At 44.8% G+C, this 27,680-nt stretch overlaps 1 protein-coding gene across 2 annotated transcripts in view; it reads right to left on the bottom strand.

The window, feature by feature from the left end:
• UACA (uveal autoantigen with coiled-coil domains and ankyrin repeats) overlaps positions 1-20,254 on the bottom strand; it is a 34,407-nt gene extending 14,153 nt beyond the window's left edge. The window contains exons 1-9 of one of the 2 annotated variants that reach the window (XM_074599689.1): positions 20,110-20,254; positions 5,197-5,330; positions 4,601-4,689; positions 3,376-3,440; positions 2,360-2,417; positions 1,773-1,843; positions 1,561-1,667; positions 483-664; positions 65-102 (exon numbers count right to left, since the gene is read on the bottom strand). In XM_074599689.1, coding sequence (XP_074455790.1) covers positions 65-102; positions 483-664; positions 1,561-1,667; positions 1,773-1,843; positions 2,360-2,417; positions 3,376-3,440; positions 4,601-4,689; positions 5,197-5,330; positions 20,110-20,166 — 801 coding nt within the window. In that variant the 5' untranslated portion in view covers positions 20,167-20,254. The remainder of the gene's footprint in view (positions 1-64; positions 103-482; positions 665-1,560; positions 1,668-1,772; positions 1,844-2,359; positions 2,418-3,375; positions 3,441-4,600; positions 4,690-5,196; positions 5,331-20,109) is intronic. The other variant, XM_074599688.1, reaches the window with a different exon arrangement.
• Between the last annotated feature and the right edge of the window lie 7,426 nt (positions 20,255-27,680).

Below are 27,680 nucleotides of genomic sequence, written 5' to 3'. Positions count from 1 at the left end.
GTGTGCCCTCTCACACTTTCTTCAGAAACTAGCCTTAGGAGACACTTAGTATAATAAGCCTTACCTTGTGTTCAGGCTGCCCTCTCTTCATAGTATCTCTTGCTAAAAAAGCAGCACAAAAATAGGAAGTTAAAAATGCATTTCATTTAGATAATAGATTCTCTCCTTCCTCCCCCCCCCCCCCCCAAAATCTGGAAGCATTCACAAGTACAAAGATTTTCCATAAAGAAGGCTAAGTAATTCCTATGATCAATACTGCAATGCCAGGATCAGCAATGTTAATACCTTGGGGCATCAGAGCCTGCATTAACCTTAAAAGCTTTACTAAAACCAAACAGAAACTAAAAGCCGCCTCTTCCCTCCCAAACAGGCAGTTTATCACTGCCTAAGTAAGCACTACAGCTGCCCTCCAAAGAACAGCTCCTGAAGACACAATTCAAATGTAAGAACATTTTAAACTGTTACAGCCACCTTCCTCATACCTTTGCTGGAATCCTCAACGGCAGCTTTTATTAAAGCCAAAATGTCAATATTGTCACCAATTCTGGCATAGTAAGCACAGTCATGACCAAGGCCATCAGTCAAACTAACATCCGCGCCATTTTTGAGCAAAACTTCTACTGCATCCTTGCAGCCGTATTCACAGCCTAACATTAAGGCAGTCCTGAGGATGGGGAGAAAGAGTGCATTCAGAGACTCGGGGATCTCATGCTTCAATGGAGCAGTCACAGAAATAATCCTTCGTACACTTAGGTCTAATCATGCAAACTTGACTCAAGGAATCTTTCCTCTATCAAGAGAGGAAACTAAGCTTTAAAAAGTCATTTAGTCAATGTTTAAATATTTGTTAAAAAGCAAACAGAAACACTATATAGCAATACTTTCATGAAATTCAGCATAAACCCCACTGTCTTTGAGTACTACCCAGTGTTTTGAAAACTCATGTGACCTTTGGCTTCCTCTCTACTTAGATACAAACATCAATAGACACAACAAACAAAAGACAAAAAGTTTAGCCAAAGTTCAGGCGAGTGCTTGGAAGCCCTGGCAATGCCTTCCAAACGCTTGCCAGCTTCGGAGCATGCAATGGAAGTACCCGTGCTCTGTCCCCCCGCGGCCCCACGCGCCCTGGCCACCGGGCAGCCATCCTCCAAGAAGTAACTGGCAGAAGCAGCAGCTACAAATAGAAAACCCCTCCCCTGACCCCCTTCCATGCATATAGAAGCCAACATTTCAAGGCCTTTAGGTCCCTTTGGAGCTCCATTTGCTTATTGATCCCAAAGGGTACAAGATGCAGCTTTGTACAGAGAAACCTTTAAAAAAAACCCGACTGTTGTTCCTCTGCTGGCAGTAACAAGCCTATAGGTATTTTATATGCAAGAACAAGCAATAAGAAAAGGCCAAGCTTATCTGCATTATTGAATTGGCACATGTACTTCTGAACTGAGTCATGGGTTTCCACTGAATTTAGTATATTGATACTGTAGCCTGAAAGCCAAGGGACAGCTTTCTACCCTTTAAATGTCAGCAGGCATTCTGACACCTCTCTGCATGCGTTACCTGTTTTGTTTGTCCCTGGCATTAACATCTGCTCCTCTGTCTATCAGAAGCTGACAGACTGTGGGACGACACATCTGAGTGGCCAGCACTAGAGGTGTCCTCCCATCCTGAAGAGAGGAAGAGGGGAAAAAAATAAGGAAAGGGAAAGAATGCAGAGAAAGCACAAGAACTCTGATGGGGTTTGTACAGGAGAGCTATAAGCAGCAACTTACTCCGTCTTTTGAATTCACTGAGGCCCCATGATCACACAGTAGTTGTATGCTAGAGGAACAATCTGACATAGCTTTCAAGAGAAAACAAAGAGCAAGTTATACTACCGAAATCCGCCTTCATGAAACCCCAAACACCTCCTCAGGTGTATTTGTTTCACAAAAATTCATGTAACGAATGTAAAGCATGACAAGGCTCTATGACTTAGTTCTCACACAACCGTCTCAAAAGCCCGTGAAAGAAATCAAACACTACTGTTCAAGCCACTGCATAGTGTAACGAGGATGCAGACAATCCAGAGTAAGGTACCTTAACCTACTAACATCATTGCTCTGAAACACTGCTCATGAGACTTGCTTAAGGTTTTACTAGACAATTTATGGGCATCAGAAGAGACTTTGAGACCTATAACCCCTTCTAAGTCAGTTAATGAGTTTGCTATTGAGGACAAATGTCATGACAACATAAAACATTTTCTCCTACTACAGTCACCAAAATTAAAAGAGAATAATTTGGCCCCTCTGAAAATTAATTCATTAATTGAACCTAGATTTCATACTACAGATACCAGAAAAGTAAAACCTTTTACCTGCATCATGAAGAGCAGTTCTTCCTTGAAGATCCACATTCTCCGTTGGACAATTGTACTGTTAAAATAAGTAACCCCGGTTATCAGTTACGATTCAGATTGCACTTACAAAACATTACAATCTTTTGAGGTTTGAATTAAAGCAATAAAAAGTGATTTAAGAAAAAAATAAGTAAGGTGGTTGTTTACAAATATAGCAACATAGGTGAAAGAAAGAGCTAAGGGTACGTGCACTTTAGTGCTCTAAACACACTGATCAAAAGTTGTGGAATTAAATTAAGACTGTGCAAGAAAATGCGTGCAATTCATCACAGACTTTCCACAAACACTTTCAAGTGTTCATTCACTATGGCTAAGATTCTCCGCTACGTGGCATTACTCCTCCACTACCAGTATCACTACTAGTTCTGGCATTCCACAGAAAATGTGCCATTTATATCTGCATGGAGACATCCATCGAATAAAGATAAGAGATCCCAGTAGAAGTTAAACAAAATAAATAAATATCAAATTAGCATAAACTGTCCAGGAATAAATGAAGAAAAAATAAAAATCACACAAACCTAAGACAACCCCTCAATATTGTTTCATTAATGAAAGATTAGTTATGGATATAAATGTTCATCTTTTGAAGAAAACACTACTCCTGAGCAGACCTTTCAGTGTCACTGTTCCTAAATGCAAATGCATTCAGAAAAGGAACACTAGTCTTTCAAAGACATTCAACTCCATTTTCCTTTAAGAGGTAGAAACTACAACTTGATTTGATGGTCTGTATGTATAGGGGAAAAGATGCTTATTTTCTTTATTTTGGCACTCTTTCAGCCACAACTTCTTATTCAATATGAAAAGGCCTTTTCCCCATGACCATCTTACTTTTTCAAGAGAATGTAATTATTTAAAAAGAAAAAAAGGGAGATGAGTGGCATATCCTAATTTCAAATCAGTATATTTAAGAGTACCTTTTTTATTCTCAAGAATAAAAACCGTAACAGACAAGTTGTATTTTCCAGTACCTGCAACAGCTTCTGCAAACATAAAGCATGTCCATATTTTGCAGCTAGGTGCAATGCGTTTCTACCTAAAAAGAGAGATCAACATCAATTCAGGATCCATTTTGAACATGCAGTTAGAAATAGCAAATAAACTCACTCTTATGTTGTTTCTCAAAGTCTATTACTAATCACATAATGCTAACTCATAAGAAATTGATCTGTACTTCACTAAAGCATTAGCACAGTTTATTTCATCTCAACAAAAAACTGTCCTCTGCCTCCTCCATAATTCCATACACTTCGTTACTGCTCACACGTTACACATATGAAACATCAAGACACATGTCATTAGACTGCTGGACTGATTTCCCAAGAGACAGTTTAGATGAACATCCACGTCATTTTAAATACAATGGTCACTTTTTTCCCCCCTTAACTCCGCTAGTACTGTATCTAAGTCGTCTATCTCATATATACTTCACTATTTGCTAAACAGTCTTTTCTTATTTTAGACAACCTGCAACCAAGGATTCAGGTTAATGAATAGTGAAATTAATCTCAAAATACTGCAAATGACTCCACACAAGCATTCAAAAAAAATCTGTCATACAAAAGGAGGCTAGATTATTTCTGTAATGAAGCTGAAATTAAAGCAGTATTTGTTAAGTGTGTTAAATTATGAGGTAAACAGTCTGAGGCAAAATTAGCACCCATTTTGAATTACCTCTTTCATAACACTTTCACATAAGCTCTGATCTCACACACACAAACCAAGAAGGTAGCAGAGAGGCACGCTGAGGTTTTGAGGGCTCAGTATGGGTGCACAACACCTACCATACCATTTAATTCTAATCCCCATTGCACACAGTACTTCACAAGTCTCAGTAAATACACTTAGTATTTAAATGAACACGAATTCATTTAAAACAGTTCTTATACTGCTATTCTCAACCAGGAATACTGATCTCTCCAGTGAGCCTGGAGCAGACTATATACACAGTTAGAGCAGCACGAAGCCGAAGTTCACAAGTTCTGCTGCACGTCAGGGGCGTTCATGAACTTACACTACTGGACACGACCAGTTTCCCCTAATTTCAGCAACAAGTCACACAGATAATTTTTTTGCCCACCACAGGGAAATCCACAGAAAGGAAGAACATCTCTCCTATAGTTTAGCTTAATATCACTCCAAACTAAAAAACACGATGAGAACTTTTGCAAGTTGCAGTTAGTTGAGGAAGCCTACCTGCAGCATCAGTGGCTGTGATATCAACTCCGTGAATGAGGATGGTGTTCAAGCAGTCCAGGTTTCCTTTTGATGCTACAACATGGAATCTAAAAATAGAAAATACCTTGCTTAAGTATAGCTGTTTTATACAAAAAAAAAAAAAAAGGGGTATTATTGATCAGGAAAGTCAAAGCAAACAGCTACATACTGAAAGCATTACACACCACAAATTCAGCTTTGGACAGTGTCCAACTCCAGTTAAGAGTTTTGCAGATTTTACTGCAAGGAACAAGATGACTTTTTGGAGAAGGAATCATTATTTACCTTGAATCAGCGAGCCAGGTGAAAAACCAACATGTTTTCCATTTCTCTCTAACATTCAAATTTGGCAAGAGCAAGTATTTAAATACTGATCTTCACTTTGAAGAGAAGATAGTATGAGAATTTGATGTTCTAGCTATCTGGTAGTCCAGTTTAGATGAGGCTAGAATCCAACACGATGCATCGTATAGATTTATACATTAAACAGTTTTTAGAGCAGCAGCAAGATTTAGGAATTGAATAACTTTCAGTAGCTTCCCGACACCATTATTGTAGTATTGGAAGTTACTTACGCAGATCTCCCTTCCACATCCAGTTTAGTAGGACTGACTCCTTTTTTGGCAAGAATTGATGAAACCTTTTCCACATCACCCCTTTCAGCTGCTTTCATTAACCTGTCATCATATTTGTTCCAGTCTGTGTTCAGCTGTATAAAAGAGCATTACAGAAGCAAGTGAGCTTATGGTACACTACTGATCTACTAAAAGAACTTCAATAAAAGGCTGAATCATATGCACCTGGGAGGGATGGAACAAAAAATATCTTTGTTTACAGAGCTGTACCTGTTAAGATGTTTAGAGTTACTTATGGATAACATCACTGGAGCATTTCAATCTGGCTGTTAGTGTTGAATGTACAGTGCTCTGAGACAGTCTAGTTAAGTCGCTTTGCTCCTAAAGGAGACCTCTAGGATCAAACCTCTTTGGTTTTCCTCATTCTGCTTTGTTCTAATAGAACTGAAACTAAAGCCACAGACAGTAGTTCCCTACCCTCATTTTCAAATGAACTTTTCAGAGAGTTTCTCATATCAGGTTGTCTTTAGACATCTCCTCCTGGCCCCTCTACCTGCCACATTAAGAACTCCCCCTTCCTTTCCTCTGCAGCACCTATATATCTGAAAAGCTGTCTCTTCTCAGTCTCATGCCCTTCAGGGAGGGCACATCAGCAAGTCAATTAACTCCATTAACTATATGAAAACTGGAGGTTTTCTTGACCATCTTTATTGTCAGTCATTTGAATTACAGTAGTCTAAATAAAACAATCAAGCGTTTAATTCCTATATATATTAAATATCTGTCCATGTCTCAAAACTTAAAAATTAATAAACAAAATGCAACACAAAGGAACAGATAAGCGAGGAATTGCAAGTAACAGAGCCCAAAATAGCACCGCTAACAACTTCCCATCTAAGTAATCATCTCCAGTATAAGCTTTTCAGTATTCATAAGAAAACTGTTTCATAAGGAAGTGGGCAGATAAGACACAGCTGCTACAATTTTCCCCTCTATCAACCCTTATATAGTAAAGGTGCCAGAGAACTCAACAGGTGAGACTGAGCTGTAAGAGATATTTGAATAGGGCAATTATGAGATGTGATCAATGGCAGACTTCAGTTTTCATGAATTCAGCAGTCAGCAACACATGAAATATGTACTAAATTTAGCCATCTCTAAGCCAAGTTCACATTTATCAAGAACAGCTGAGCTTCCCAGCTTTACTGAAAGTTACACCGTTTTTCATGCCCAACGCATAACAAAAATTGATGAAAGAACACCAGAAAAGCAAGAAGCAGAGACCCTATTTCCCCTCCCCAACCACTTGCCCCCTGCTTCATGCACCTGGGGCCAGGGAGCACGCTCGCCCTACAGCTGCCCGACAAGCCCCTCCGTAAGAAAAATCCATGGAGAGAACTGCCGTTGAACCACGGCAGAGAGAACTGCTGATCTGAGCCACCAGCAGCCAGGTCCCAAGGGAGGAAAGGCACAAGCCCACAGCAGGGGAGAGCAGCGGATCCGATACGACACCAGACAGTACCCCAACTCTGCACGGCATGAAACCCAGTGCTGAAGTGCTGCAAGTCAGTGTAGGTACCCACGACATCAGCAGAGAAACGTACTTGCTAATTCAACTCACTGAATTCAGCCATTCTTAAAAATAGATCTCAACCAGCTCCACTACGTCCCAAGCAGTTTTCAAATTTTAACATCAAATGGGTGCACTAAAAATATGCAACAGGACAGTTTCTCCTGTGTCAGACTGCTCAATGGGTCAAAATTCAACTAAAAGTAATAATTAAGGGATGAACATCTATTCAGCTGTAGAAGAAAGAAATTCAATGTTTATCGCTTTACCAAGTTGCAACTACCAAAGCAACGTAGATTGCAAAGAAAGTACACGTCACTTATAAATAGACCACCACGCATTCAGTCTCAGACATTCATCACCCCCCCACTTTTGCCTTGTTTACTTCAAATTTAGAATTTCAGACCACAGGCCAAGCGTCCCACCCCAAAAGAGGGAGCTTGTTCTCTTCTGTTGCCTAAACCACCCTTTCTGAATTGCTTTACACTTTTCAGGAAATTCTGTTCTGTGACAGAGACAGCATGGCCAAGCTGGACACCGATGACTTCATGTTCAAGAAGCTTTCAGCAGAAGATAAAAGGCTTATAAAGGAGTATTATATTCAAATCTAACTCTATACAGCAAAAGAATTTACTGATAATAGTGAGACATAAGCAGCCTGTAGGTGCATGAAGTTACTATCACAGTGGATCACAAATTCCACGCATGACTGAATAAAGAATGTTAAAACTGGTAAACCTAATAATTTCCAAAATAGAGCAGTCAGAGTAGCTGAAAACATTTTTGTTTCCTGAAGTGAGAAAGCAGCTTATCAATGCCTTGTCCTTCGTGTTGGGTTCATCACAACACACTCCTCCACCTCCTTTAAGCATGAAACCCACTACGCAAAAGTCTTGGCAGTCTTCGTGTGAAAGCAAGAACAACAGCAGATTTTAAAAAAAGCAACTTTATATAATCTTCATGTTAAAAAAACCAGTCACATTCTATCAAGACAGAACTACCCTCCCCTTAAGACTGTCTTACGAGCAAAGACTAACATTTTTCAAGATTTAATGTAATAAAGTGTGGAAGATCCACAATGAAGAGAGCCAGTGCCAGTTCTCAATGCCGCGAGAGCCAAGAGCTGCAGCAAGGTCTCGCCTTGCACCAGAGCCAGGGTTTGCTAGGTAAAAGAGGAGAAACAAAAAAAAGAACAAAACCAAAAGCCCACTACCGCCACCCTACATCTGTAGAATGGTTTGTATAATGGAGTTGTAATCATGATTATCTTTAGTCCCCATTCTCATAATAAACAAGTTCACGGTAATCATGAAGTCTTAGCAATAGCTTATTCAGTACAATACTTGCTAAAAGTGACATGAAGGAATAAAAATAGACAACTAATGAAATTACAATCACTAGTGTTGCCCAGCTAAAGTGCAGTACCAATTTGTCAATCAATTAAAACATTTATTAGCTTAAAAGCCAAGCCAGCCTGGTTGGCATAGTGAAGTCATTGCGTTGTGGTGGCATTACGTTCACAGCAAGTTATGTATATAACATTATGTTATGCAAGTTTTATTTTTAAATGCCTTAGAAACTGTACATGCAGGGCATCAAGCTCTGCTCCCTCTCAATTCTTTTGCATATGACACATCTCACACCCTTAGAGGAAAGCAATCACACCTTGCACTTCTGCCACTGGGTTTGGATTGCCGAGTTCCATACTTGCAGCTTGTACCTGCTAGCACAAACTCACCTAAATCTATAGAAAACCCTTCACCAGCCATTCCTTCCTTCCATTTCATAAATCTCCTGATTAACAAGAGCATGATTTAAAAAAAAAAATACTATCATCTTAAGTGTTATAACCAAAGGGAAAAAAATTAAGTAAATTATATCCATTTCCTATGATGTACTAAATCAAATATTGTCTCCTAAGCATTTCACATTTAAGGAAAATTCCACACAAGAAGAGTTATAAATGACAGATATAACACACATTGATTAAAAAGAAACCGTTACAAAACATTTACAAAATTCAAGCTTTTACATTTTTGCACTACTGCCATGGATATGAAATCCAAGATACCTACCGTGTCTTTTGCTGCACAAGAAAACCAACAAGTCATCATAGAAGTCGTAGCTTCTTGCTGCCAGAAGCGATCACTTTATCTCGCATCAAGTTACAAACCACTGCAGCTCACAAAGCGGCAAGCCAGAGTTCAAACAGGCTGCTTCGAGAAACGTATTCTCTCCACCGCCCTGAATTCATTTTGGTCCATCCTTCACTTAGCTGGGATCCCCAAGTATATTTTCCCTGTCTTCAGGATCATCTTCAGACTTCATAACTCTTCAAACAATAGGGGCTGCCCCTGGCCAGGGGCTGCCCAGGCGGTGAAGCCCTTGGTGGGTCCGGCCGCCCGCTCAGCCTGTCCCCAGCAGTCCCCAGGAAAACCCTCCCAGAGGTTTTGTTTCTGTTGTGACAGACTGCCAGAGTGAGTCAGACTCACAAGTAAATATTGCCCAGATCTGAAATATCTTGTAAACAATACGTAGACAGTCTCATCAGCCCAGATCTATTTTCTGATAACCCAGTACTTGATAGCCAAGCGATAGAAAGCAATAGCTATTAATACATTCTCTGCATGCTCATGCCCTGAGTAATGCATTTTAGATTTAATGTTAACTAACGAGACAAGTATGCATGAAACTCTACTATGGTGTTTTTATGTTCAGCAGACATGCAAACACTCACTTTAAAATAACAAACATGTTAGTCAAATTAACTGTCCACTGACATTAATGAAGGTCATACTTATCACCACTAATAACACAGGAGGACTGAAATACTTGCAGGAGTAATTTTTTCCCATTCCACCACACCACAATGCCGAAACCAGACTCGCGATCAGACTTCAGACAGTTACAACTGCCGAGCAGATGGAATGCAAGATCCTATTTTGACAGAAATGTAACCGATTTTAAATTAGAAAACACACATGCCTCTGCTTTAAAAAAAATATCTCCTTTTACAGTGATGAAACCCATTCTGAATAGAAGCTGGTTTCAGCTTACTGCTGCTGCCAGTCTGTCTCCCAACATGTTAAATGAGAGGAGTCACAGAGACTGTCAAAACATTAAATAGACAGCATAATGATTAACAGCAGGGAAGCTGTAGACTCTCCTTTCACAAGTTTTAAGTTTAAATGGAGATCTCCTGAGTGCCGTATTTAGAGGAGTAGGTCAACACCACAAGCAACGCACTGTTCTGTCTGCAGAAGAGAAACATGGTGCACAGCCGGAAAAACCACATACATGCACACCCTGGAGGACACACACAAGAGACTGCAAATAACCTCATAAACGGGTCTTCTCAGGAAAGAGATTCTAGAAATCACTCACTCATTCATATTTGCACAAATTCACCCTTTCCCAGTAACTTCTAAACTATTCCACATCACTGGCTGCGAGCCTCAGCCCTTTGCCTTGCAGCACTAACATGTTTCTCAAAAGAGCATTCCAAGACTTTGCTCCAATTAGTGTCCACGTGACAAAGCCACTCCAAAAAAGTGCAATGACTATGTCCTCTCAAGTTATCCTCTGACCAGAACCAAGTCTGGCTCCTCAAGCTAATAATGGCATTTTTTGGAAAAAAATTAAATACACTTCACAAGTGACAGCAACAGCAAAAAAAAAAAGACCCAAACCACTTAACTGACATTAGCTTGGTGAGAAACTGTGTAGGTAAGACTACGCCTTCCAGGTGAACCGTCTTTTCCAATTTATTTACCCAAAAGTTTCACTTGTCTCCATTTTTATCTGCCTGCAGACATTCCTCATGACTTGTGAGCTGCACTCATCCTTTATGCTGAGGATCCTCCCATGACAGTCTCGACCACAAGATTTAGGATTGCTAAACCGCATTCCCTGCTCCTGCCCAGCTCAGTCCAGGCAGAGACAGCAGTGCTCAGGAAACACGGCTTTCATGGCTCCAGCAGCCTGAGCAGCTTTGGTAAACACAGCCCAGCGACAAACTCACACCAAATAAATAGTTCTCCAAGGTGGCTGTATCTCAGAGAGCTCAGAGGGTAGAAACCAATGAAGTGTACTTGGGTTGCATTCCTTCAGTGTAACCGAAGTTTGGAACTTAATTCGTATTTGGCTTTTCAGAACAAAGACCATCATCAGATCCACCAGCAGCACAGATCTCTGGAGGTGCTAAATTGCCAAACATACCACAGACGCCTAGCTAAGGCCAATGCTGCCCATTTCTTTTAGCACAGAGCACCTGTTTTTCCTAAACTCAGCCTGCCAGGAACTCTTCCCAACTCCAGGTCTCCAAAGATAAGGGAGCATCCCATCTCCACCATCTGGCTAGGATCAAATGCAGTACTTGTTCCTATCAGCTTGTATCTGGTGTGCTCTCAGTTTAAGGGCTTTGTAGTGAGCAGATATGTTAGGCGTCTGCATGCACTCTGTACCTCCATCTGGTATCGTAACGCCTTCGGGAGAGGTGCAGAGATACACACACACCAGCATGCTCAGAAAAAGAAACTGAACAAGCGCAGAATACTCTTCCAAAAGCTCTCCTAGCTTTCAATCAATGATTTAAACTTCCTGGGCTAGAGGGATTCTACCTACATGCTTAGTAATTCTGAATGAATTGCTCTATTAACTTACCCAGTTTTTCCTCAAGTCCAGGTAAGCTTTTAGCATCCTCAGTACCCTTTGGTAAGGGACTGTACAACTTCACTACACATTGCATGAGCAATTATCTCCTCCTGTTCCCTCTGAACCCGAAACCCTTTGTCTTATCAGACATTTAGCAGATCAGAAGTTAAGCTACTTTACCTATCTGCAGTCCTCGTCTGGTAGATATCTTTGGACCATCACATAACATTACATCCTCCTATGCTGCACGCCGCAATACTCTCAGCCAGCACTGATTCAGGCAGCAGATAAAAAAATATCACCACTATCGGTTGTTTACTAAAAAGAATATATGGCATAGTTCAGAGTCAAAGTTTATAGGAGACTCTAAAACTACAACCTTTGAAAACAAACCTGTTCATCATCCATCATTATAATTAAGTATTTAAATATGAGAGCGGCAAGAGCATTAATGACTGCCAGAAGAGGTATTTACACTCAGGGCATGTTTGGTACCCAGCCTAATTACTCTCACTGTTCCGAGCAAAGCAAGACAAGATGTTCTAGTTACTGAAGGCAGTGGAAGGGCACACCGTTGCTGGCAATGAAAGCCATGGGGTGCTATCAGCAAGGGTAGTTCTGAGAGGCTACAAAAAATACATATATTTGTACACAGCTAAAAAACTGAGAAGCAATTAGCAAAGTTCATGTTTAAATTTTATTATTGTTATAGGATATATATTTATCAATAAACAAACATAGCATCATACTTAGGGAATCTGAGCTTGAAGCTACTGAGCATCTTCTCCCTCTCAACCAAAAAAAAGAAAAGCAGGTAGAGTTCATGAAGCCATGCACAGTATCACTGCCCACCCTGCCGCCCAAGTGTCCCCACCGAGGGACTCAGAGCAAAGTGCTCCATTAGGGATCCCAAGAGATGCAAGAAGAAAAAGTAATACTGGGATTATGGGGACCCAAACAGGACAGACAAATGAAGATCCCAACCCTGAAGGCCTCTGGAGAGCAATCCGTAATACCCTTTAATCCCAGCAGCTCTTCTGCTGAGAGTTTTCTCAACCCAAATATTCTCTGGAGTGAAAACCTAGTAGCCGGAAGGGAACTCACAAGACTTTTCATGCCAGCAAGAAGAGATTTCTGGTCACCAGTCTGAGCACAATCAAGAGGTATAACTCCCATTTGAGAATGACCTTTTTTTAAAAAGGGCAATACAGGGCCAGGGACACGAGAAATACGGGTCTTAATACTGCAGTGAAAAAAATTGTGACAAGTTAACTTGTTGCTGAAATAGTATTGCTCAAGAAACTTCCACCTGAACTGGGACTCATCCAGAGTCTCTAAACACTTTTGCCTACACAGCTGCAGAACACCGACTCCATAAATAACCAGCCTATTTAAATAAAGCATGGACAATCTTTAGCAGTCATCTAACTGACTTCAGAAGTACCAGTTGTAATTCAAAGCAGCTCTTAAACCTTTCAGCCTGAAAGCTGACATAAACCTGTGAAAGTGAACACAGCTCCTCGTCACTGCTGGGTTAGGCAGATAATCCTATTAATGGAAAAAACCAAACGGGACACATCCTCCTCTAATGCCATTAGCGGGTGACATAAGCACATAACATACTGAGAGCAAAGAGCTCTGGTACAACACTGCCATCACCACTTACAGCAAGCGCTCACAAATATATGAATGGTCCTAAATAATTATCTACACAAAAACCACTAACATAATACTTTTATGGAAACAGTTATAAAACTAACACTGCAGTTTCTGAAGTCTGAGAAGACAATCAGATAAATCAATTCTTGTCAAAGAAGAGACTAAGAATTATTAATTTTAGGCCCATCTTTGTCACAAGATATTAATCTTTTTCAGTTTAGGTCTCAGGCAGTTTTCCCACAGAGAAAGGCAGACACTCACTGACAAAGGAGAGTTACTTGAAAAACATACATGTGTCACGTAAGCCACACACAGGTGAGAAGGGTAGGCTTGGCACATCTATAAACCCGTGCATTTAATTTTCCTGCTCGTTCTACAGAGGTCAGAGTACATTTGTGATCATAACTAACATCTGAACAGACACGCCCTGCGATTTTATATGGCACAAAACGACAGTTGCTTTTGAAGTAGTTTGATTTATTTAAAGACTGCATAGACTGACAAAATGAAAGACTAGGTTAGACTATTTAAACTATTTTTAAAGATACGCACCAGGTGTATTTTCCCCCTACAGTACAGGCACAAATCAGCTAATACCCACCTACCTTGTGGACTTTGGCTTGCCTGCAGTTGCCTAGAAAATACTGCAGATACAACACTTCCGAAAGTGTTAGCTCAAGTGCGGGGGAAAATGGCATCTATATTTTATAAGCCTATCTTGATTATCAGGATATGTCTGTATTCACATACAAATGTTCTAGAGTAAGATGTACTGCTCAGGCTACGTAAGCGAAAAACAGACACAGCTCGAACACAGGGCTCTTGCTGCATGTGGGAACCTGCTGGCTGAAACTTGTCATGTTACCACCTTATTTACTGCAATTTCTCCATCTACGGAAAAAGCCATCGGATGCCACAGAGTGGGCAAGGCTTAGTCTAAACAGAGATCAAAAATAACAGCCTTCCTAGGACCACTCTGGTTTTGCACTGCTCTCAAAATGCTCCTGTCAAGAATTCATAACAACAGTTATGCTGTCGCATGGCTTGTTTATATGCAACTGCATCCTGTAATTAATATAGGTAATATTCTCCTAACAAACAGGTTAAAGCAAAACAAACAGTAACCATCTAAAGCCTCAACATAAACATTCCTGATCTTACCCTATTCTTAAGGCATTTTCCTTCCTACTACAAGTTAGTACATCCCATCAAGATCAAATTATTAAGTATCAAGAAAGTATTCAAATCTAGTTCTAGCTAACTATGTGACATGTCAAATAGTCCTCTCAAAACCATCATGAGGGCTCTAATCTGTGTCAAACTACATTTCCACCTGCAAGGAGGGACATGTACCTAACAGTATAGCCAGTTTCTTTTCGGCTTGGCTCTGGAGTAGGGGGGGAAAAAAAACCACCAGCATAACCACAACGGCACACAAAATACAGTGAAAGTGTCAGAGAACTGTGTCCAGCTCCTGAAGGATGCAAAGCCACCTAAAAAAATAAAAAATCAATTTTGTTTTTAAACACAACTTCCTCATGTTTCATTGCTAACATACCACTCAAGTGCACTTTATTGATAAAACATCCTCAAATTCTCAGTCCTGAGCTACAGACCAACTTGGACACCAATAAAAGTGATGAGAACTAATTATGCACTCTGGAAACATACCAGTGTTTTTGCAGCTGCATTTTACAACAGTCTGATAAGTTAATTTTATGGGAACCGGGGCTGGACTTACACACATCAAAGAACATAACACCCTTTTACAGTAAGGGGAGCAACACAGCTTTCACCACAGACATAATGGGAGACGGGGAGCCCTGGAAGCCTGGGTCCTGCTGCAGCCCGGCTTCGCCCCCACAGGTGCCCAGGAGAAAGTATTTCCCCTTTAAATGGGGAGAAAGCAGCAGGAAGGTCAGAGTCCAGCTGCCTTTGCCTGCCATTAAAAGCAGCATTATCACACTGCCTTCCTCCGACTCCAGGCAAACCATTAGCTTGAAATTACAGAGCTCTCAGGCAAGGACCGATTGATTTGTGTAATTCTATTTATTAATAACAAAGCATCAGAAAAATATTAGGGGGTGATGAAACACCATATGACTATTACATTCATCATGCAGGGAAGCAGCCTCAAGCACACATGCATGGAGAAGGGAATTCAGTGTTACAGTCCGACTCGACCCTGTTCGGTTTCCATTAAGTAATGAAAATATGGAGACATCAGTCTCTCAGATGTTATAAGCATTTGCTTGCTGATAAATATTAATATTTAAATGACTGACAAAGTACTACATAAGTTGTATCTGAACAAAAGTTCAGAAAAAACTTAAAACAGATAACCAAACAGCCTTATCTGCATAATTATGCCTGCAAATCAGCTAGGATATTTAACTTGCACACAGGCACTCACTGCACTTCCAATTTTTAAAATATTTTTAATTGCTACATTCCAAAATGATAAAGCATTGATAAGCACTCCTTTTTAAGGAGCCTGAAAATTACAATGCACCTGTAAATAGGCTGAACCACAAATTGCCCGTCTTGACTAACCTCCTGTTTCTTCAACATCAACCACAAACATCACACAAACAAGCACCCAATTCTATTTAGCTAAATGCAAATGAATCACAAAGGGTTTGGTGTTTTGTTTTGGTTTTTTTTCCCCAAGGAACACGCACATTAGCACGAGCTTTAATAAAGCTTCCTGGAACACAAACATACTCTAAAGAACAACCACAGCCAGTCTAGGACTTGGCATTTGAATATTATAGTGTTGCTGATTCTTGGCTGCGTTGCCTGAAGATGGCATTGTAAAGTCACCTGAGGTTGCCCACAGCAGACAGGAGGGAGGTAGGGGAGAGGGAAGAGTATCTTTGCTCTGGTCAACAGCAGCAACGCTGGAAAAGTTCTGCTGATAGGTCATAGCATTGTGATCAGCGTGGCTGACAAAAAATGTTTTGTCTTTGCAGAGCAGAGTCGCAACTAAATGGCCATGAAAATCTTGTTCGTTGACACCAGCAACGAAAGTTTTTTCTTTTGTTTCATAAGTTCAACGCACAAGTGACCTTGAATCTTCGGTTAAAACTAGGTTAAAAAACATCCATCTTCTACTTCATTCCTTCAGTTACTAATGTACATTCTACAGCACACTGGTGCTACAAGCCATTTTAAACAAAGTTATTCTGCTGTACACACAAATTCAGACAAACAGTATTCTTCCATTCCTTTAATAAAAGCAGTCAAATCTGAATGAGAGGTGGTACCTCCCCTCCCTGCTGCTGACAGGGCAGTAGCAGTTGTTTAATTGTTTATTGGGTCAACCCACAGAATTCCCACTCCTTACACAGAGGAACAGTCATCCATTTAACAGAATTGGGCAGTCTCCACAGGAAAAAGCGTTAACACAACCTTAAACAAGTTCAGCTGTCACTAACTACACAACTTGTTCAGATATTAATTTAATAATCACAGATCATCATACCAGAGCAAGTGCTCAGATGTCTACCTTTGTGTCTTGCACAATGATTTCCGCTAATTATAGATGATGTGCAGTTTCTCCTAATTAAAAAAAATAAAATAAATCCAACATCATTTTTCCCCAGAGGAGAAAGGATTGACAGAAGTTTTCACGTGGCTTTACATCTGCTCATTCTCATTACTGGCAGGTGCTCCAGGCAGTGCTGCTAATTTCTGAAGCGTGTGTATCTCACCCCAGCTCTGTCTTTGATGTAGTATCTTAGGATGCAAACAACTCAAGAGATGCAGACCCACCACTGCTCAGTGATAACAGCTTCAGCTGTGCTCCAGCGCTGCCAAGAACCCTGTGTTTCACAGGAAGCAGCTATCCTCTGGCAAGCAGTCCAGAAGCACCCTTCCCTGAATTCCAGACCTCTTCACAAAGGACAGAAAGGTTAAAAGCCCCACATTAATAAAATAACACGCCTCAAATTTAATGGAACACCTCCACAGCTATTTCCCAAGTGTTAAAGAAGTAGGCAACCTTCCCCCCCTCAGAGGCCAACAGTTAGAATCTCACCGGTGAAAATCGATTAGCAAAGGCTTAAAATAAAAATAACTTTGCAGAACAATAAATCAATCTTTCCCCAATCATCTTCTCAAGTAAAACCAACCAGTGAGCACTTCATATTTGCTTCTTGTACACAGAGCTACGGACAGAATTTCTAACTTTACTGGAAGAACACACTTTCTAAACACAACCTAGATCACAAACACGCATTTAAAGTATCAGCATGTATTTTGGAATCTCAGAAATACTAGCAGTGCACGCTGCTGTGGTCACCCCAATATGAATGACTACATTAATTAAAATCTATCTTGTAAATGTTGGTGGATGGGGCATCATCTCTGACTGAAAGTGAGGACCATGCCCCCAAGGCTTTCTGCTCCACAGAATCTGGTGTTAAAGTTTCCAGCCTACACTACAGCAAGTGACAAGCATTTGTCTCACTATTCAGAGCACTGAAGTTACTGAACAGGCTGCTCAGATTATTTTCCAAGCACCATCAGCCAGCTGGAGTTGGCAAAACCAGATAACTCCATTTTCAAACACAGCATTCTAGATAATTGCAGAATTGGTAATAACAATTGTTTTTACTTTCTGCTGCCTTTCATGGCTTCCCTCCATTGTGAGACAGGTAATAAAGCAATTTCCAAAAGGTCACCATCAGAAGACAGAGGGCATGTAACTATTACCTTAACCTGAAGGAAAATTTTCAGAAGCATGAAGGGATTAGGTTTCTCTCCACCCCCCAGGAAATAGCACTGGGTGGGGACAGGAGAGAGGGATGAAGTTTCTCAAACAGGCAACTCTTTTACACTCGTTTCAGCCAGGATCTATAAAGTTCACGCTGGCAGGATTCCCACCCACTTCCCCTCAGAAACAGAGGCCTGGCTTTACCCAGTCATCCCCCACTTCGGCCTCACTATTAACACCCACCCATGCGGATGGATTTTTTTTCCCCATATAGAAGATAAGTTGGTGCTTGATTAGCCAGTGGAGTGATGATGTAACCAAAATACGTAATAAACAGAGGAAATAAGAACATGATGGGTACAAAACCCAGTTTGTAAGGGATCTCAGTGAAAGTGATTTCCCTTCTTGTTTTTTAGAATAACCTCATCTCTGAAAAGTATTAAGAATGCTCAAACCTGCTTTGAAAGAAAGGCTTGTTGAGCCTCCACCTATGGAAGTAAAAAATCTCCATCTCCATTCAAAAACAAATACAGGCACTATAAGTGTTTGTTGAAATTTAATTATTGTAGGCTTATTTTAAAATAACAAACAGTCTAAAGTATAGGACAATTAATGAATAACATAAACGGATGCCAGCCTACACATGACAAATTATCATAACAGACATCTGAATCACTTCTTTGCACAGTGAAATGTTCAGCACGGTGATGCACTTGCACACTGAGCTGTCATTTTGTCAGATGAGTTCAGTCAGCAGTTTACAAGCCTGAATATCTACATATCTTTCAAATGAGCTATTATTTTCAAGTAATAGCTTCAGATCCAAGACAAATGTGCAGGAGTATTTTGAAGATAGTTAATACCTTAAAAGACAACTGATAAAAGTCAGAGTACCGTATTAACCTGCCCTTTTCCGCTATTTCACGTAGCCAGTGCCAAGTTTAGCAAATCAGCACACAAGACAGCAAGCAGCTTAGGAGTGCAACTTCCACAGCAGACACCCAAGGAAGCATTTACTGAATGGTCACGATTAAAAATGATTTACCACACAAAGTAATTCCCCAATATAGCTTTCTTCAGTCACAAAGGCCTCTCTCATCAAAAGTCATCTGCAGAGATGAATGAAGTAAAAATGAAACCAAATAAAGCCATTTAAAGCCAGCTAACACTAGCCTAGATCTTGGAAGCTGTAGAGAATGAGACACAGACAAATTGCACCATCACAAAGGTACCTCATTTCCAGAGGTTGCAACTCCCCCAGGCCCAGTATTCCCAGACTGGATGATCAGAAATCACAACTGTGTAAAGTCACTAGCCACTTTGAAAGCTTTTTGTCCACTTTCTACACAAATCCTCCTTCTGTGCACTGGGATAAGTGCTCCAATTTTGACACAGGAATTGCTAATATTGAACAAGCTACTGACAATGCCATGCACGCATATCTCAGCAAGCCCCAGGGCAGGTTGCCAGTCGGAGCTCAACACCAGCTCACAAGGCTCTTACAGGGGGAAAAAAAAAAAAAAAAAGCCCGTTAATTTCTGCTGAAGCCAGAAAGCAAAACTGAATGCAGAGGTAACGTGTTTGCAGGCTTGTCTTCTGAGCTGCAGGTCACCTAGGGGAGGCTGAACGGGGGGCTGGGTGCCGCGTGTAGTGCATGTTCTCATCCCACTCGGAGATGCCCTCTCTGCTGTGCCTGCTCCCCGGGGCGCACCGCCTGCCCTGGCACTCCAACCCCGAGGGAGCCCCACTCCTCCAGCAGCCCCCAGTGCCAGGGTGCTGCCGCCCCATAGCTGCCCGACGGCTGCCCCACAGAGCTCGCTCCCCACAGATGCCAGAGGCTCTCCTCCCCCAAGGCTACCCCAGCTCTTCCATGCTCTCTGTCCCCCGGCAAAGCCTCAGCTCCCCAGGGAGCCGGAGCTCCCCGTGCTCTGTCCCCCCGGAACGCCCAGCTGCCCGGCCCCTTCTGCTCCTCTCACCCCAGCTCCCGGACACCCCACAGACTCACAGCCCTCCTGCCCCATCCACCCCCCGGAGGCCTCAGACCCCACCTCAGCTCCCCCAGCCTTGTCCCCCAGCAGAGCCCACCCTCCGCCCCAGCCCACCCCCTCCACGGGGCTGCACGCCCACCGCCCGCCCGCAGCGCTCAGCCCCACCGCTCCATCCCAGGTAACTCCGAGGGGCTCAGCTCCCACAGCGCAGCAGCCCCCAGACCCGCCTGCCCTCACAGGAGCCCCCGGGCCCTCGGCCCGCCAGCGCAGGCCCCCGCCCCCGGGAGGGAGCCTCTGTCCCCCATCCCAGCCCTGCCGGCACCCACCGCGCTGCCCCCGATGACCGCTTCGTGCTTCTTCAGGCGGGACTTGAGGCTCTTCATGGCGCGGCCCCGGGCGGGCGGGCGCGGTACCGGCCCCGCGACGCGCACCCGCCGCCGCCACGGCCGGGACGGGCTGGCCCCCGCCCGCCGCAGCACCCCTAGCCCGCCGCCCCGCCCACCCCAGGAGTCCCAGCCAATAGCCGCCCGCCCGCGCGGGCGCCGCGGCCAATCACCAGGCGTGACGGGGGGAGGGACTTCCTCGTTTTAAAGGCCGCCTGAGGGGGGTGTGGGTGGCAGCGGCGTGACGGGCGTGGGGTCTTACCCCGTGCGGAGCCGCCCGCCCGCCAGGGGGCGCGCCGCGGGCGGGGCAGAGGCACGCGGCAGGCGCTGCGCCGCTCTGGCGCCAGGGCAGCCCCTCAGGGGCACCACGGAGAGGGCGGTCGGGCCTTGCGCCGCTGAGGGTCCGGGGACCCGGGCAGGGCCGCCCCGCTGTGCGGGCCTGTCCCCCGGGAAGACACCGCCGCCATCCCTCCAGGCTTGCCGGGCTGGGGAAAGAGGACAGAGCTCCCGGGCCTGGTGGTGGGAGGGAGAGGGTAGGAGCCCGCCGTGTGCTTGCCAGGAGTGGAAAAAGCAAACCGATTGCTGGCCTTGCAAACAGCCTTCCTCTTAATAAAGGAGACGTTTATTCACAAGAGATCTTACAAGCCGAGCAGAGGCAGCATTTAAAACAATGTAATTAACTCCCTGCTTCTGCGTAAGGAATGTCTGAGGGTAGCAGTTTGCTTGTTTTGGTCCCAGCTTTGTTCAGCCCAAAGTCTATTTAACATCTCCTTTTCATCACATTACTCACAGCCCTGTCACACACAATGGCACAGCACTGGGAACTTTAAGGTCATGCACGGTTTTGAGACTGTTTAATTACAACCCGTGGGTTGTGTTTAAACTCTAAAACCTTGGTTATTACAGCTGGGTTGGAGTTAATCAATGTATCTCTCTAATGTAAGCAGAGCTCAAGGTAAATGTCACTGCTTTTTAATCAATTCAGGCAAACCATGTATTCAAACACTTAGGTTTCTCTATAGGTGGCCTGTTTAGAGGCAAAGATACCTGGTGTCTTTGAATATACACTGTCATTTTGTGCATTTCAGTGTCGCTGAGAAGTACCAGCGTGCTCCAAAATGAAAACCTTCCCCAGAGGAGTCTAACCCCCAGCCTAACCTCATCTAAAAGGGATTAAGTCAGATCTGAACCCTTTGCAGAAACGACGTTCGTGCTTTGAATGCCATTTAATGGTTTCAGGGTTCTCCTCTCTCGCTTTCAGGCACTCTCTCTCCTTTCAGGAGCCACCTCCTTTCCCTCTGGATGTCTCCATGCTTTTAAGGCACTGACAGAAACTCCGAGACCGGCTTCTCCTCAGAGCAGAAATAAAACACCTCTCGACACCTCTGTCATTCAGCCAGCACCTCTCCGGCTCTCACACGCCTGTGAGTCCCCCTTGAACCCTGGTTCCCACCACGTCAGCCTGGTATTGCCATGCTGTCACCGCTGGCGCAGGTAACCTGACCCTGCCTGGCACAAATCAGAGTGACGTGGTAGGTAAAATGACAGCAGCAGCTGGAAGCTGGTGAAATCAGGATTCCCTGGTTATTTCCTACCCGTGGCAATACAAGCGGTGGTTTCCTTTCGTTAGCCGAAGGTACAGAATTGAAAAAGCAAATTCCTAGAGCGCACCCAAGCCACAGCGCCTCAAAAGGGTGTTTGCGTAAGGATCTGCACGAACATGAGCCAGCACTGTTCATGTCCACTCACGAATCCAAGCGCAAAGCTGAGCCCCAGCACAAGTCTAACCTGGGGCGGGCGAACTGGTTTGAGGTGTTCAAATCAGAACCATTGTCTGCCGAATTGTCGCAGAAAATAGTTGGTTCATTAAAAATAAGGTTTTACTACCAAAAGTTTCAGCTTTACAAGCTATTATCTGACTTTCAGGACCAAGCCAACAGAAGTAGCTTTCTCCTCCTTCCACCAAGTTTATGCTGTTGAAAGGAAGCTCCTTCTGAGCCACCCCAGTACAAGGGAAAGCAGAATTTTAAAAATAACTCCTTGCTATCATGTCAGTGCTGAGAAGCTGCACATAGCAGTTCCAAGTGCTCAACCAACTCCAGAGCCATTCCCTGTCCCCAGATAGTCACACGCGACGTGCGTTTGCACCGACCAGCTGGGTCTCTGCTCTCCTGAAGGCTCAGCAGCCGCTGTGGTAAGAGGACAGCATCTGCCTCGTGAACCAGCTTCCTCCTGCTGGAGTCGATCCTGGGTGAAGCTTGTCCCAGTCACACCACGGTTCTCACTAGACAGTTCTCTGCAGGGTAAAGCGATCAGCCGGAGCAGAGCCTTCCCCTTTTTTCACCCCTGTCAAAGCAGGAAGCTCCCTATCTGAACAGCATCTCTCATCCCTCGCGATGCATGTGTCAGCACAAGAACAAGATGTTTCACGTTAAATTACTAGGGACTGACTCATATGTTTGACTGGCATCCAGGCTGTACAGACTCAGGAGGGAACCCAGCTAATCTTACTGCCTCGACAGCACATATTGCAGCTCTCACCTTTAACTCACCAGCCGAAGCCGGGCCATAGCAGTGCAGTCTGGAGAGATGTCCACGCTCTGGCCCTTCCCCTGACCACGGCGCCAGAACTATTCCCTGATTTTGGACACATCTACTACAGTCTTTTTCTCCGGACTTCTCACTTTGCTCTCCAAATTAATTCAAGCTGCTGCTGCTAATATTCTTGGTGTGTAGTTCCCACTACATCACCCCTCTCCACATCCCCTCCCCTCTCTGCCTGTTAGCTGGATACATCCTCGTTTGTTCCGCCGTACGCTCTCACCATCACTCTATTACTGGTTCTTGGCTTCCATCGCCTCATTCCCTGCTTGTCTGGCTAGACTTTTTCCCAGCTCTCTTGTAAGTGAGACGAGCCAATAGAAGCCAATCTGCTTGGCTTGTATTTGCTTCGCGTGGGCACAAACAGTAAAGCACAACCTGAGGGTGGTTAGATAAGGTCACTTCACTGCTGACAAACAGAGAGGCCAAATGGAAATTTGCAGCTCTTGCTGGAGATTTGTTCCGCTGTCTCACCAACTCCACATGTTTATTTCTCTGGGTCTTTATCCTTCAAACCACAGGTTTCTTTGGAGCAATGGCTGACACGGGCTGTACGTCTCCTTGCACACTGACGTCGGGTTTGGTGGATGCCCATTAGGTGCTCATCCATCAGCAACACTGTCCTCACGCCCCACTGCCATGGGTGGCCAGCCATGGGGACTGCCAGAGCACTGCTGAGCACCGCAGGGCCGCACGCACTAATACACACTTAGTGCCGTGTCAGTACCCATGGCTAGAATCTGATCTAAACAAGCAGCTCATGTAGCTCAGAAACTATCACACTCTGTATCTGTTCAAATCTTTCATTTTTGTGACAACCTTCGCTTGCAGCAGCACAACAAAGGGTATATTTATTCCAGCAATGTTTGTGTGATAAGTACCGAGTTAATGGCACACAAAATTCGCTGGCCGCTCCTCTAACAGGCCTGGGATCTAATTAATCTCTGGCAAGTTCCCCTGAAATAGAAGCAGTGTTGGCCTGCACATCTAGCAGTCGAGACAAACTAACTGGAGCCAAGCTGTGCAGCGAGATAGGAGGAAGTAATAGCTCCACCATGGCGGAGGTTTGGTCAGAGTTGCAGTGCCAAAGTCTGCGTTTCTGCTCTGTTAGAAGAGCACCGTTTGTGCAGTTCCCTTACCCGCAGTCAGAGTTCAAGGAGAAGAAACTTGCACAAAGCTAGGTGGTCGCGCACTCCACCACGCGGGGTGATACCACCTTCCTGAGCTTGTGAGCAGCAGAGACAACCGAGGAGTGGGTTCCATACGGACTGTGACTCTGGGACCACCACCTACGCTCGGTGGCATCTGCCTGCGGCCACCTGGGGAGCTGGCTGTGGAGGACCCTCTGAACAAACATCTGTCTGCAAAAAGAGTCTCAACACGCTTTGGTTCTCAGCTATTTTATAAGACAGAAAAGCAGTTCAGTCTGAATATATTCCAGTTCCCTAGGCACTTGGCTTATCAATCGGTTTGTAACAGGATATCAAAATCAAACCCCAACATGACTGAAAGGGGAACGCGCTCCTCACTTTCTATTTCTACGTGGGTCATTAAATTACCCAGCCACTTCCTGCATCACTTGCTGCCTTAATCATCTGGATAAATTAATCGCCATGCCAGACACACTCATGGAGGAGGGTATAATTTATCTCCCTTTGCTCTTGAACCCATGAAGAGTCAGTCTTCCCTGCAAGGGTACAGCGAGGCCTTGTTCTCCTGGGATGTCTTACAGCCGGCCCATGCCCAGGCGTCCGGCTGGATGCAGTGCGCCTGGCAGAGGCACACTTCTCCGTCCGCCACCTTTCTCGGCTGGGTCTCATGCCCACACCAGGTGCCTCCCAGGAGCAGCCTGCAGCGATGGCCACACAGAACCAGAGCACGCAGGCAGCCACTGGTGTGCCCGGTGGGCCCCAGAGCCTGGCCGCTCTGCCTGCTGCTGACTCCCACCTTCCCCCACGGCCGCTTCTCCCCATCCCCAGAAGCGCCAGCCATGTGTGCACAAACCTGCCCGCACGTCTCGCTGCCACCGTGCTGGGGATGGGGAGGAGACACGGCCGCAGGTACCAACAAGGAAGTGGTGAGAAGTCTTTTACAACACACAGCCAAAGCAGTCCAGTGTCCGGGCTTTCATTTTACTCCTTTTACCCCCATTTTGTTCTGGGTTCCAGGAAAGGGAGAAGGGAGGAAACATGTTTAGACGGAAACCTCCATGCAGCCAGTGTTTACACACTGTGCTCCTGAACCAGTCTGGCATGATGCCGAGCTTTGGAAAAAACAAAGCGTGTGCCAGCCTCTTGGGAGCTGAATTTGACAAAAGCTCGGCTGCCAACTTGGCTGCTCTCACTTATTCCTAGCGGCTATTTCAGAACAGTGCCTGGTAGTCACAGAAACACTCAGCCCTGCGCACAGAGCACAGACCGAGCGCGAGACCGTGCCCGTCGCGGAGAGCTGCCTGTGCGTAACCAACAGGGCAGCAATGGGAATGGAAACAGGTGGGATACGACTTTCCAAAGCTGTACAGCAGGTCAGAAGTGGGTGTAGAAACTAGGGCTGCTGCCTACCGCCAGGACAGGCTGTCCTGTGTATTTGTTACTGATTAAAACACACCCCGAGAGAAGATAACACCCCAAAGGAAGGGAATCTGTTTTGGCAGTGGGTGCGGGCAAAGCTCAGTTTGTGGATGAAGACCAAGGCAAAACAGCTCCTCAGTTTTTTCACACACACACGCATTTGCAGGAAAGTGGCTAATTTAATTTTCATGACCACATGGGACTCTAGTTCTAGTTGTAAGGGGAAGATTTTGAAATATCGCTAGGGAAGATGTACATGTAAAGGCATCTTATCTTGGGTCTCCAAGCCTTGCCAAGCACCTCTGCTGCTCAGAGAAAGCAAATACATTTTCAGAGAAGTGAAATTGCTGTGATGAGGCAACAGCACTGAGAGCCAGCCAGTAAACCTGTGATGGTTTTTAGTACTGTGGTCCGCAGCATCTGTGTGATAAATTTTATTAATTAAGCAGCACATTCCAACAAGTGTAAGGGAGCTGAATTTCCAAGTGAAACTAAAGGCAGTGTGTCACACACAGACTGCAGTGTTCACCCCAGAAAGCTGTGATGGAACTCTGTGTAACATGCACTGCGGCCGTGCCCGAGGATGTGAATGCCTTGTAGCCAGAATTAGAAGCAGAAGTGGGTGCAAGAGACATACCAAAACCTCACATTCACACATGCATCAGGAAATCGTCACCATTAGATTCTGGTTCCCCACACTGCAAAGAAAAGTGGGGGTTTCTGCTGCTTCTGTTTATCAGCAGAAGTAGCCAGGAGCTTCAGTGCAATAATGCAGCTCCTGTAACCTAGGAGCTTCTGTCCGGGGGCCTCCCGGGATGCCGCGGTACCCTGGGCAAACCTGCAGAGAGGGAAACAGCAAACACTGCGCAAAGGGAGAGCCCAGCGTAGCCCCACAAGGCCCAGTGGATTAGCAGAGCAGTTCAGGAATGGCCGTGGAGGCAGAAAACATGAAACGAGCATCTGGAAATGTGCAGATCCTGAACTCATCCTGTAAGCACTCCCTGACAAGCAACCCATCCGTGGGCGGGCTTACAGCGGAGAGCCCAAGGGCAACCGCAAGGGCTGCTTCACTCCGGCAGGCTCTGCCCAGCAGCCACGTCTGCCCTGCTCTGAGCAGAGGCAAAGGGAACATCAGCAACCCCCGTGCCTGGACCAGTGCTGCTGGGGCTGAACCGAGTGAAGTGCGGCAATGGCAGGACAAAGCCCCATCACCCATGGACTGGTTTGGTCGCAGAGATAAAGCCTTACCATAAATACAGGAACAGGGAGGACAGACAATTAGAAGGGATAAAGAGAGGTGATAAGAAGACCAAAGGAATGTAAAGATCAAAAGGAGCTTAACCAGACCTGAATGCCTTCCTATGCCTAATAGAAGAGACTAGCCAGGGAGTAACCCTGCTCCAGTTTAACGACATTTGCAGTGAAAGAGAGAGAAAAAATGTGTCTCTGTGGGAACGTGTAGTGTGCAAATCCATCTGAACACTAGCAGAGCTGCAGACAGGTCTTCAGAGAGGTGATGTTCTGTCTATGGGGAACCAGCCCAGTTCAGCGGAAAACATCTCAAATGGCTGTTCGTCATTAGCACGTCTTTCTCCTCACTGATGGGTTTTGCTGGCTAGCTGCACTGGAAACCAGAGCTCCTAGGCAACACCGGTCGCAGTTTCCAAAGCTTTAGCGGTGGAGTCAGTAGCAAAGGGAAGTCTCTTCCTGAGCTTCTTATCCTTGTACGTATGATGTCTGGGGTTGGACCATCAACAGCTCAAAGCCTTGTTTAAACTCAGATGGATCAACAGTGAAACCAGAGCCCTTGACCTTCAGTAGCTCCCTCACACCATGTCTCCTCTTGGGAGCTCCTGTCAGCACAGGAGAGATCCTTGATTCTTTTTTAGGTTGATGAGGAGCAAAGCAAGCAGGGTCTCAGGTTAGCAACCATCCAGGCATGGATTTGCAATGTAATAGTAGCAACCACAGCAACTCCCACAGTAATCCTAAGCAGCAGTGTCTCCTGAAGCCAGAGAAACACCACACAGCTCTCCAAGCCTTGCAAAATAGCTTCATTCTCTCTGCCGTACTTTGTCTGCTCTCCATCTGGTCTGATCAGCGGGAAACCTGCAGGGTTTGAAATCCTGCCTTCTGCTGAGAGAGCAGCTGAACCCGCAGCAGCAAAACCAGGGGCAGCCCGGGGTCCACAGGAGGCACGAGAACGGAGCTGCAGCAGAGGAGAAAGGGGAGGGGGGCTGAGGGGTGCACGACCCCCGGGCTAATGCAGGGAGAAGAGGGGTGCCTGGGGTGACCTGCCAGGCTGGCACACAGCTGTCAACTGGCGCCCGTGCTGCCCTGTTC

Source organism: Larus michahellis, chromosome 9, assembly GCF_964199755.1.
Source record: "Larus michahellis chromosome 9, bLarMic1.1, whole genome shotgun sequence".
In the NCBI taxonomy this organism is placed as follows: Eukaryota; Metazoa; Chordata; class Aves; order Charadriiformes; family Laridae; genus Larus; species Larus michahellis.
Note: the sequence above shows the minus strand (reverse complement) of the source record. Positions and strands in the feature narration are given on the sequence as shown.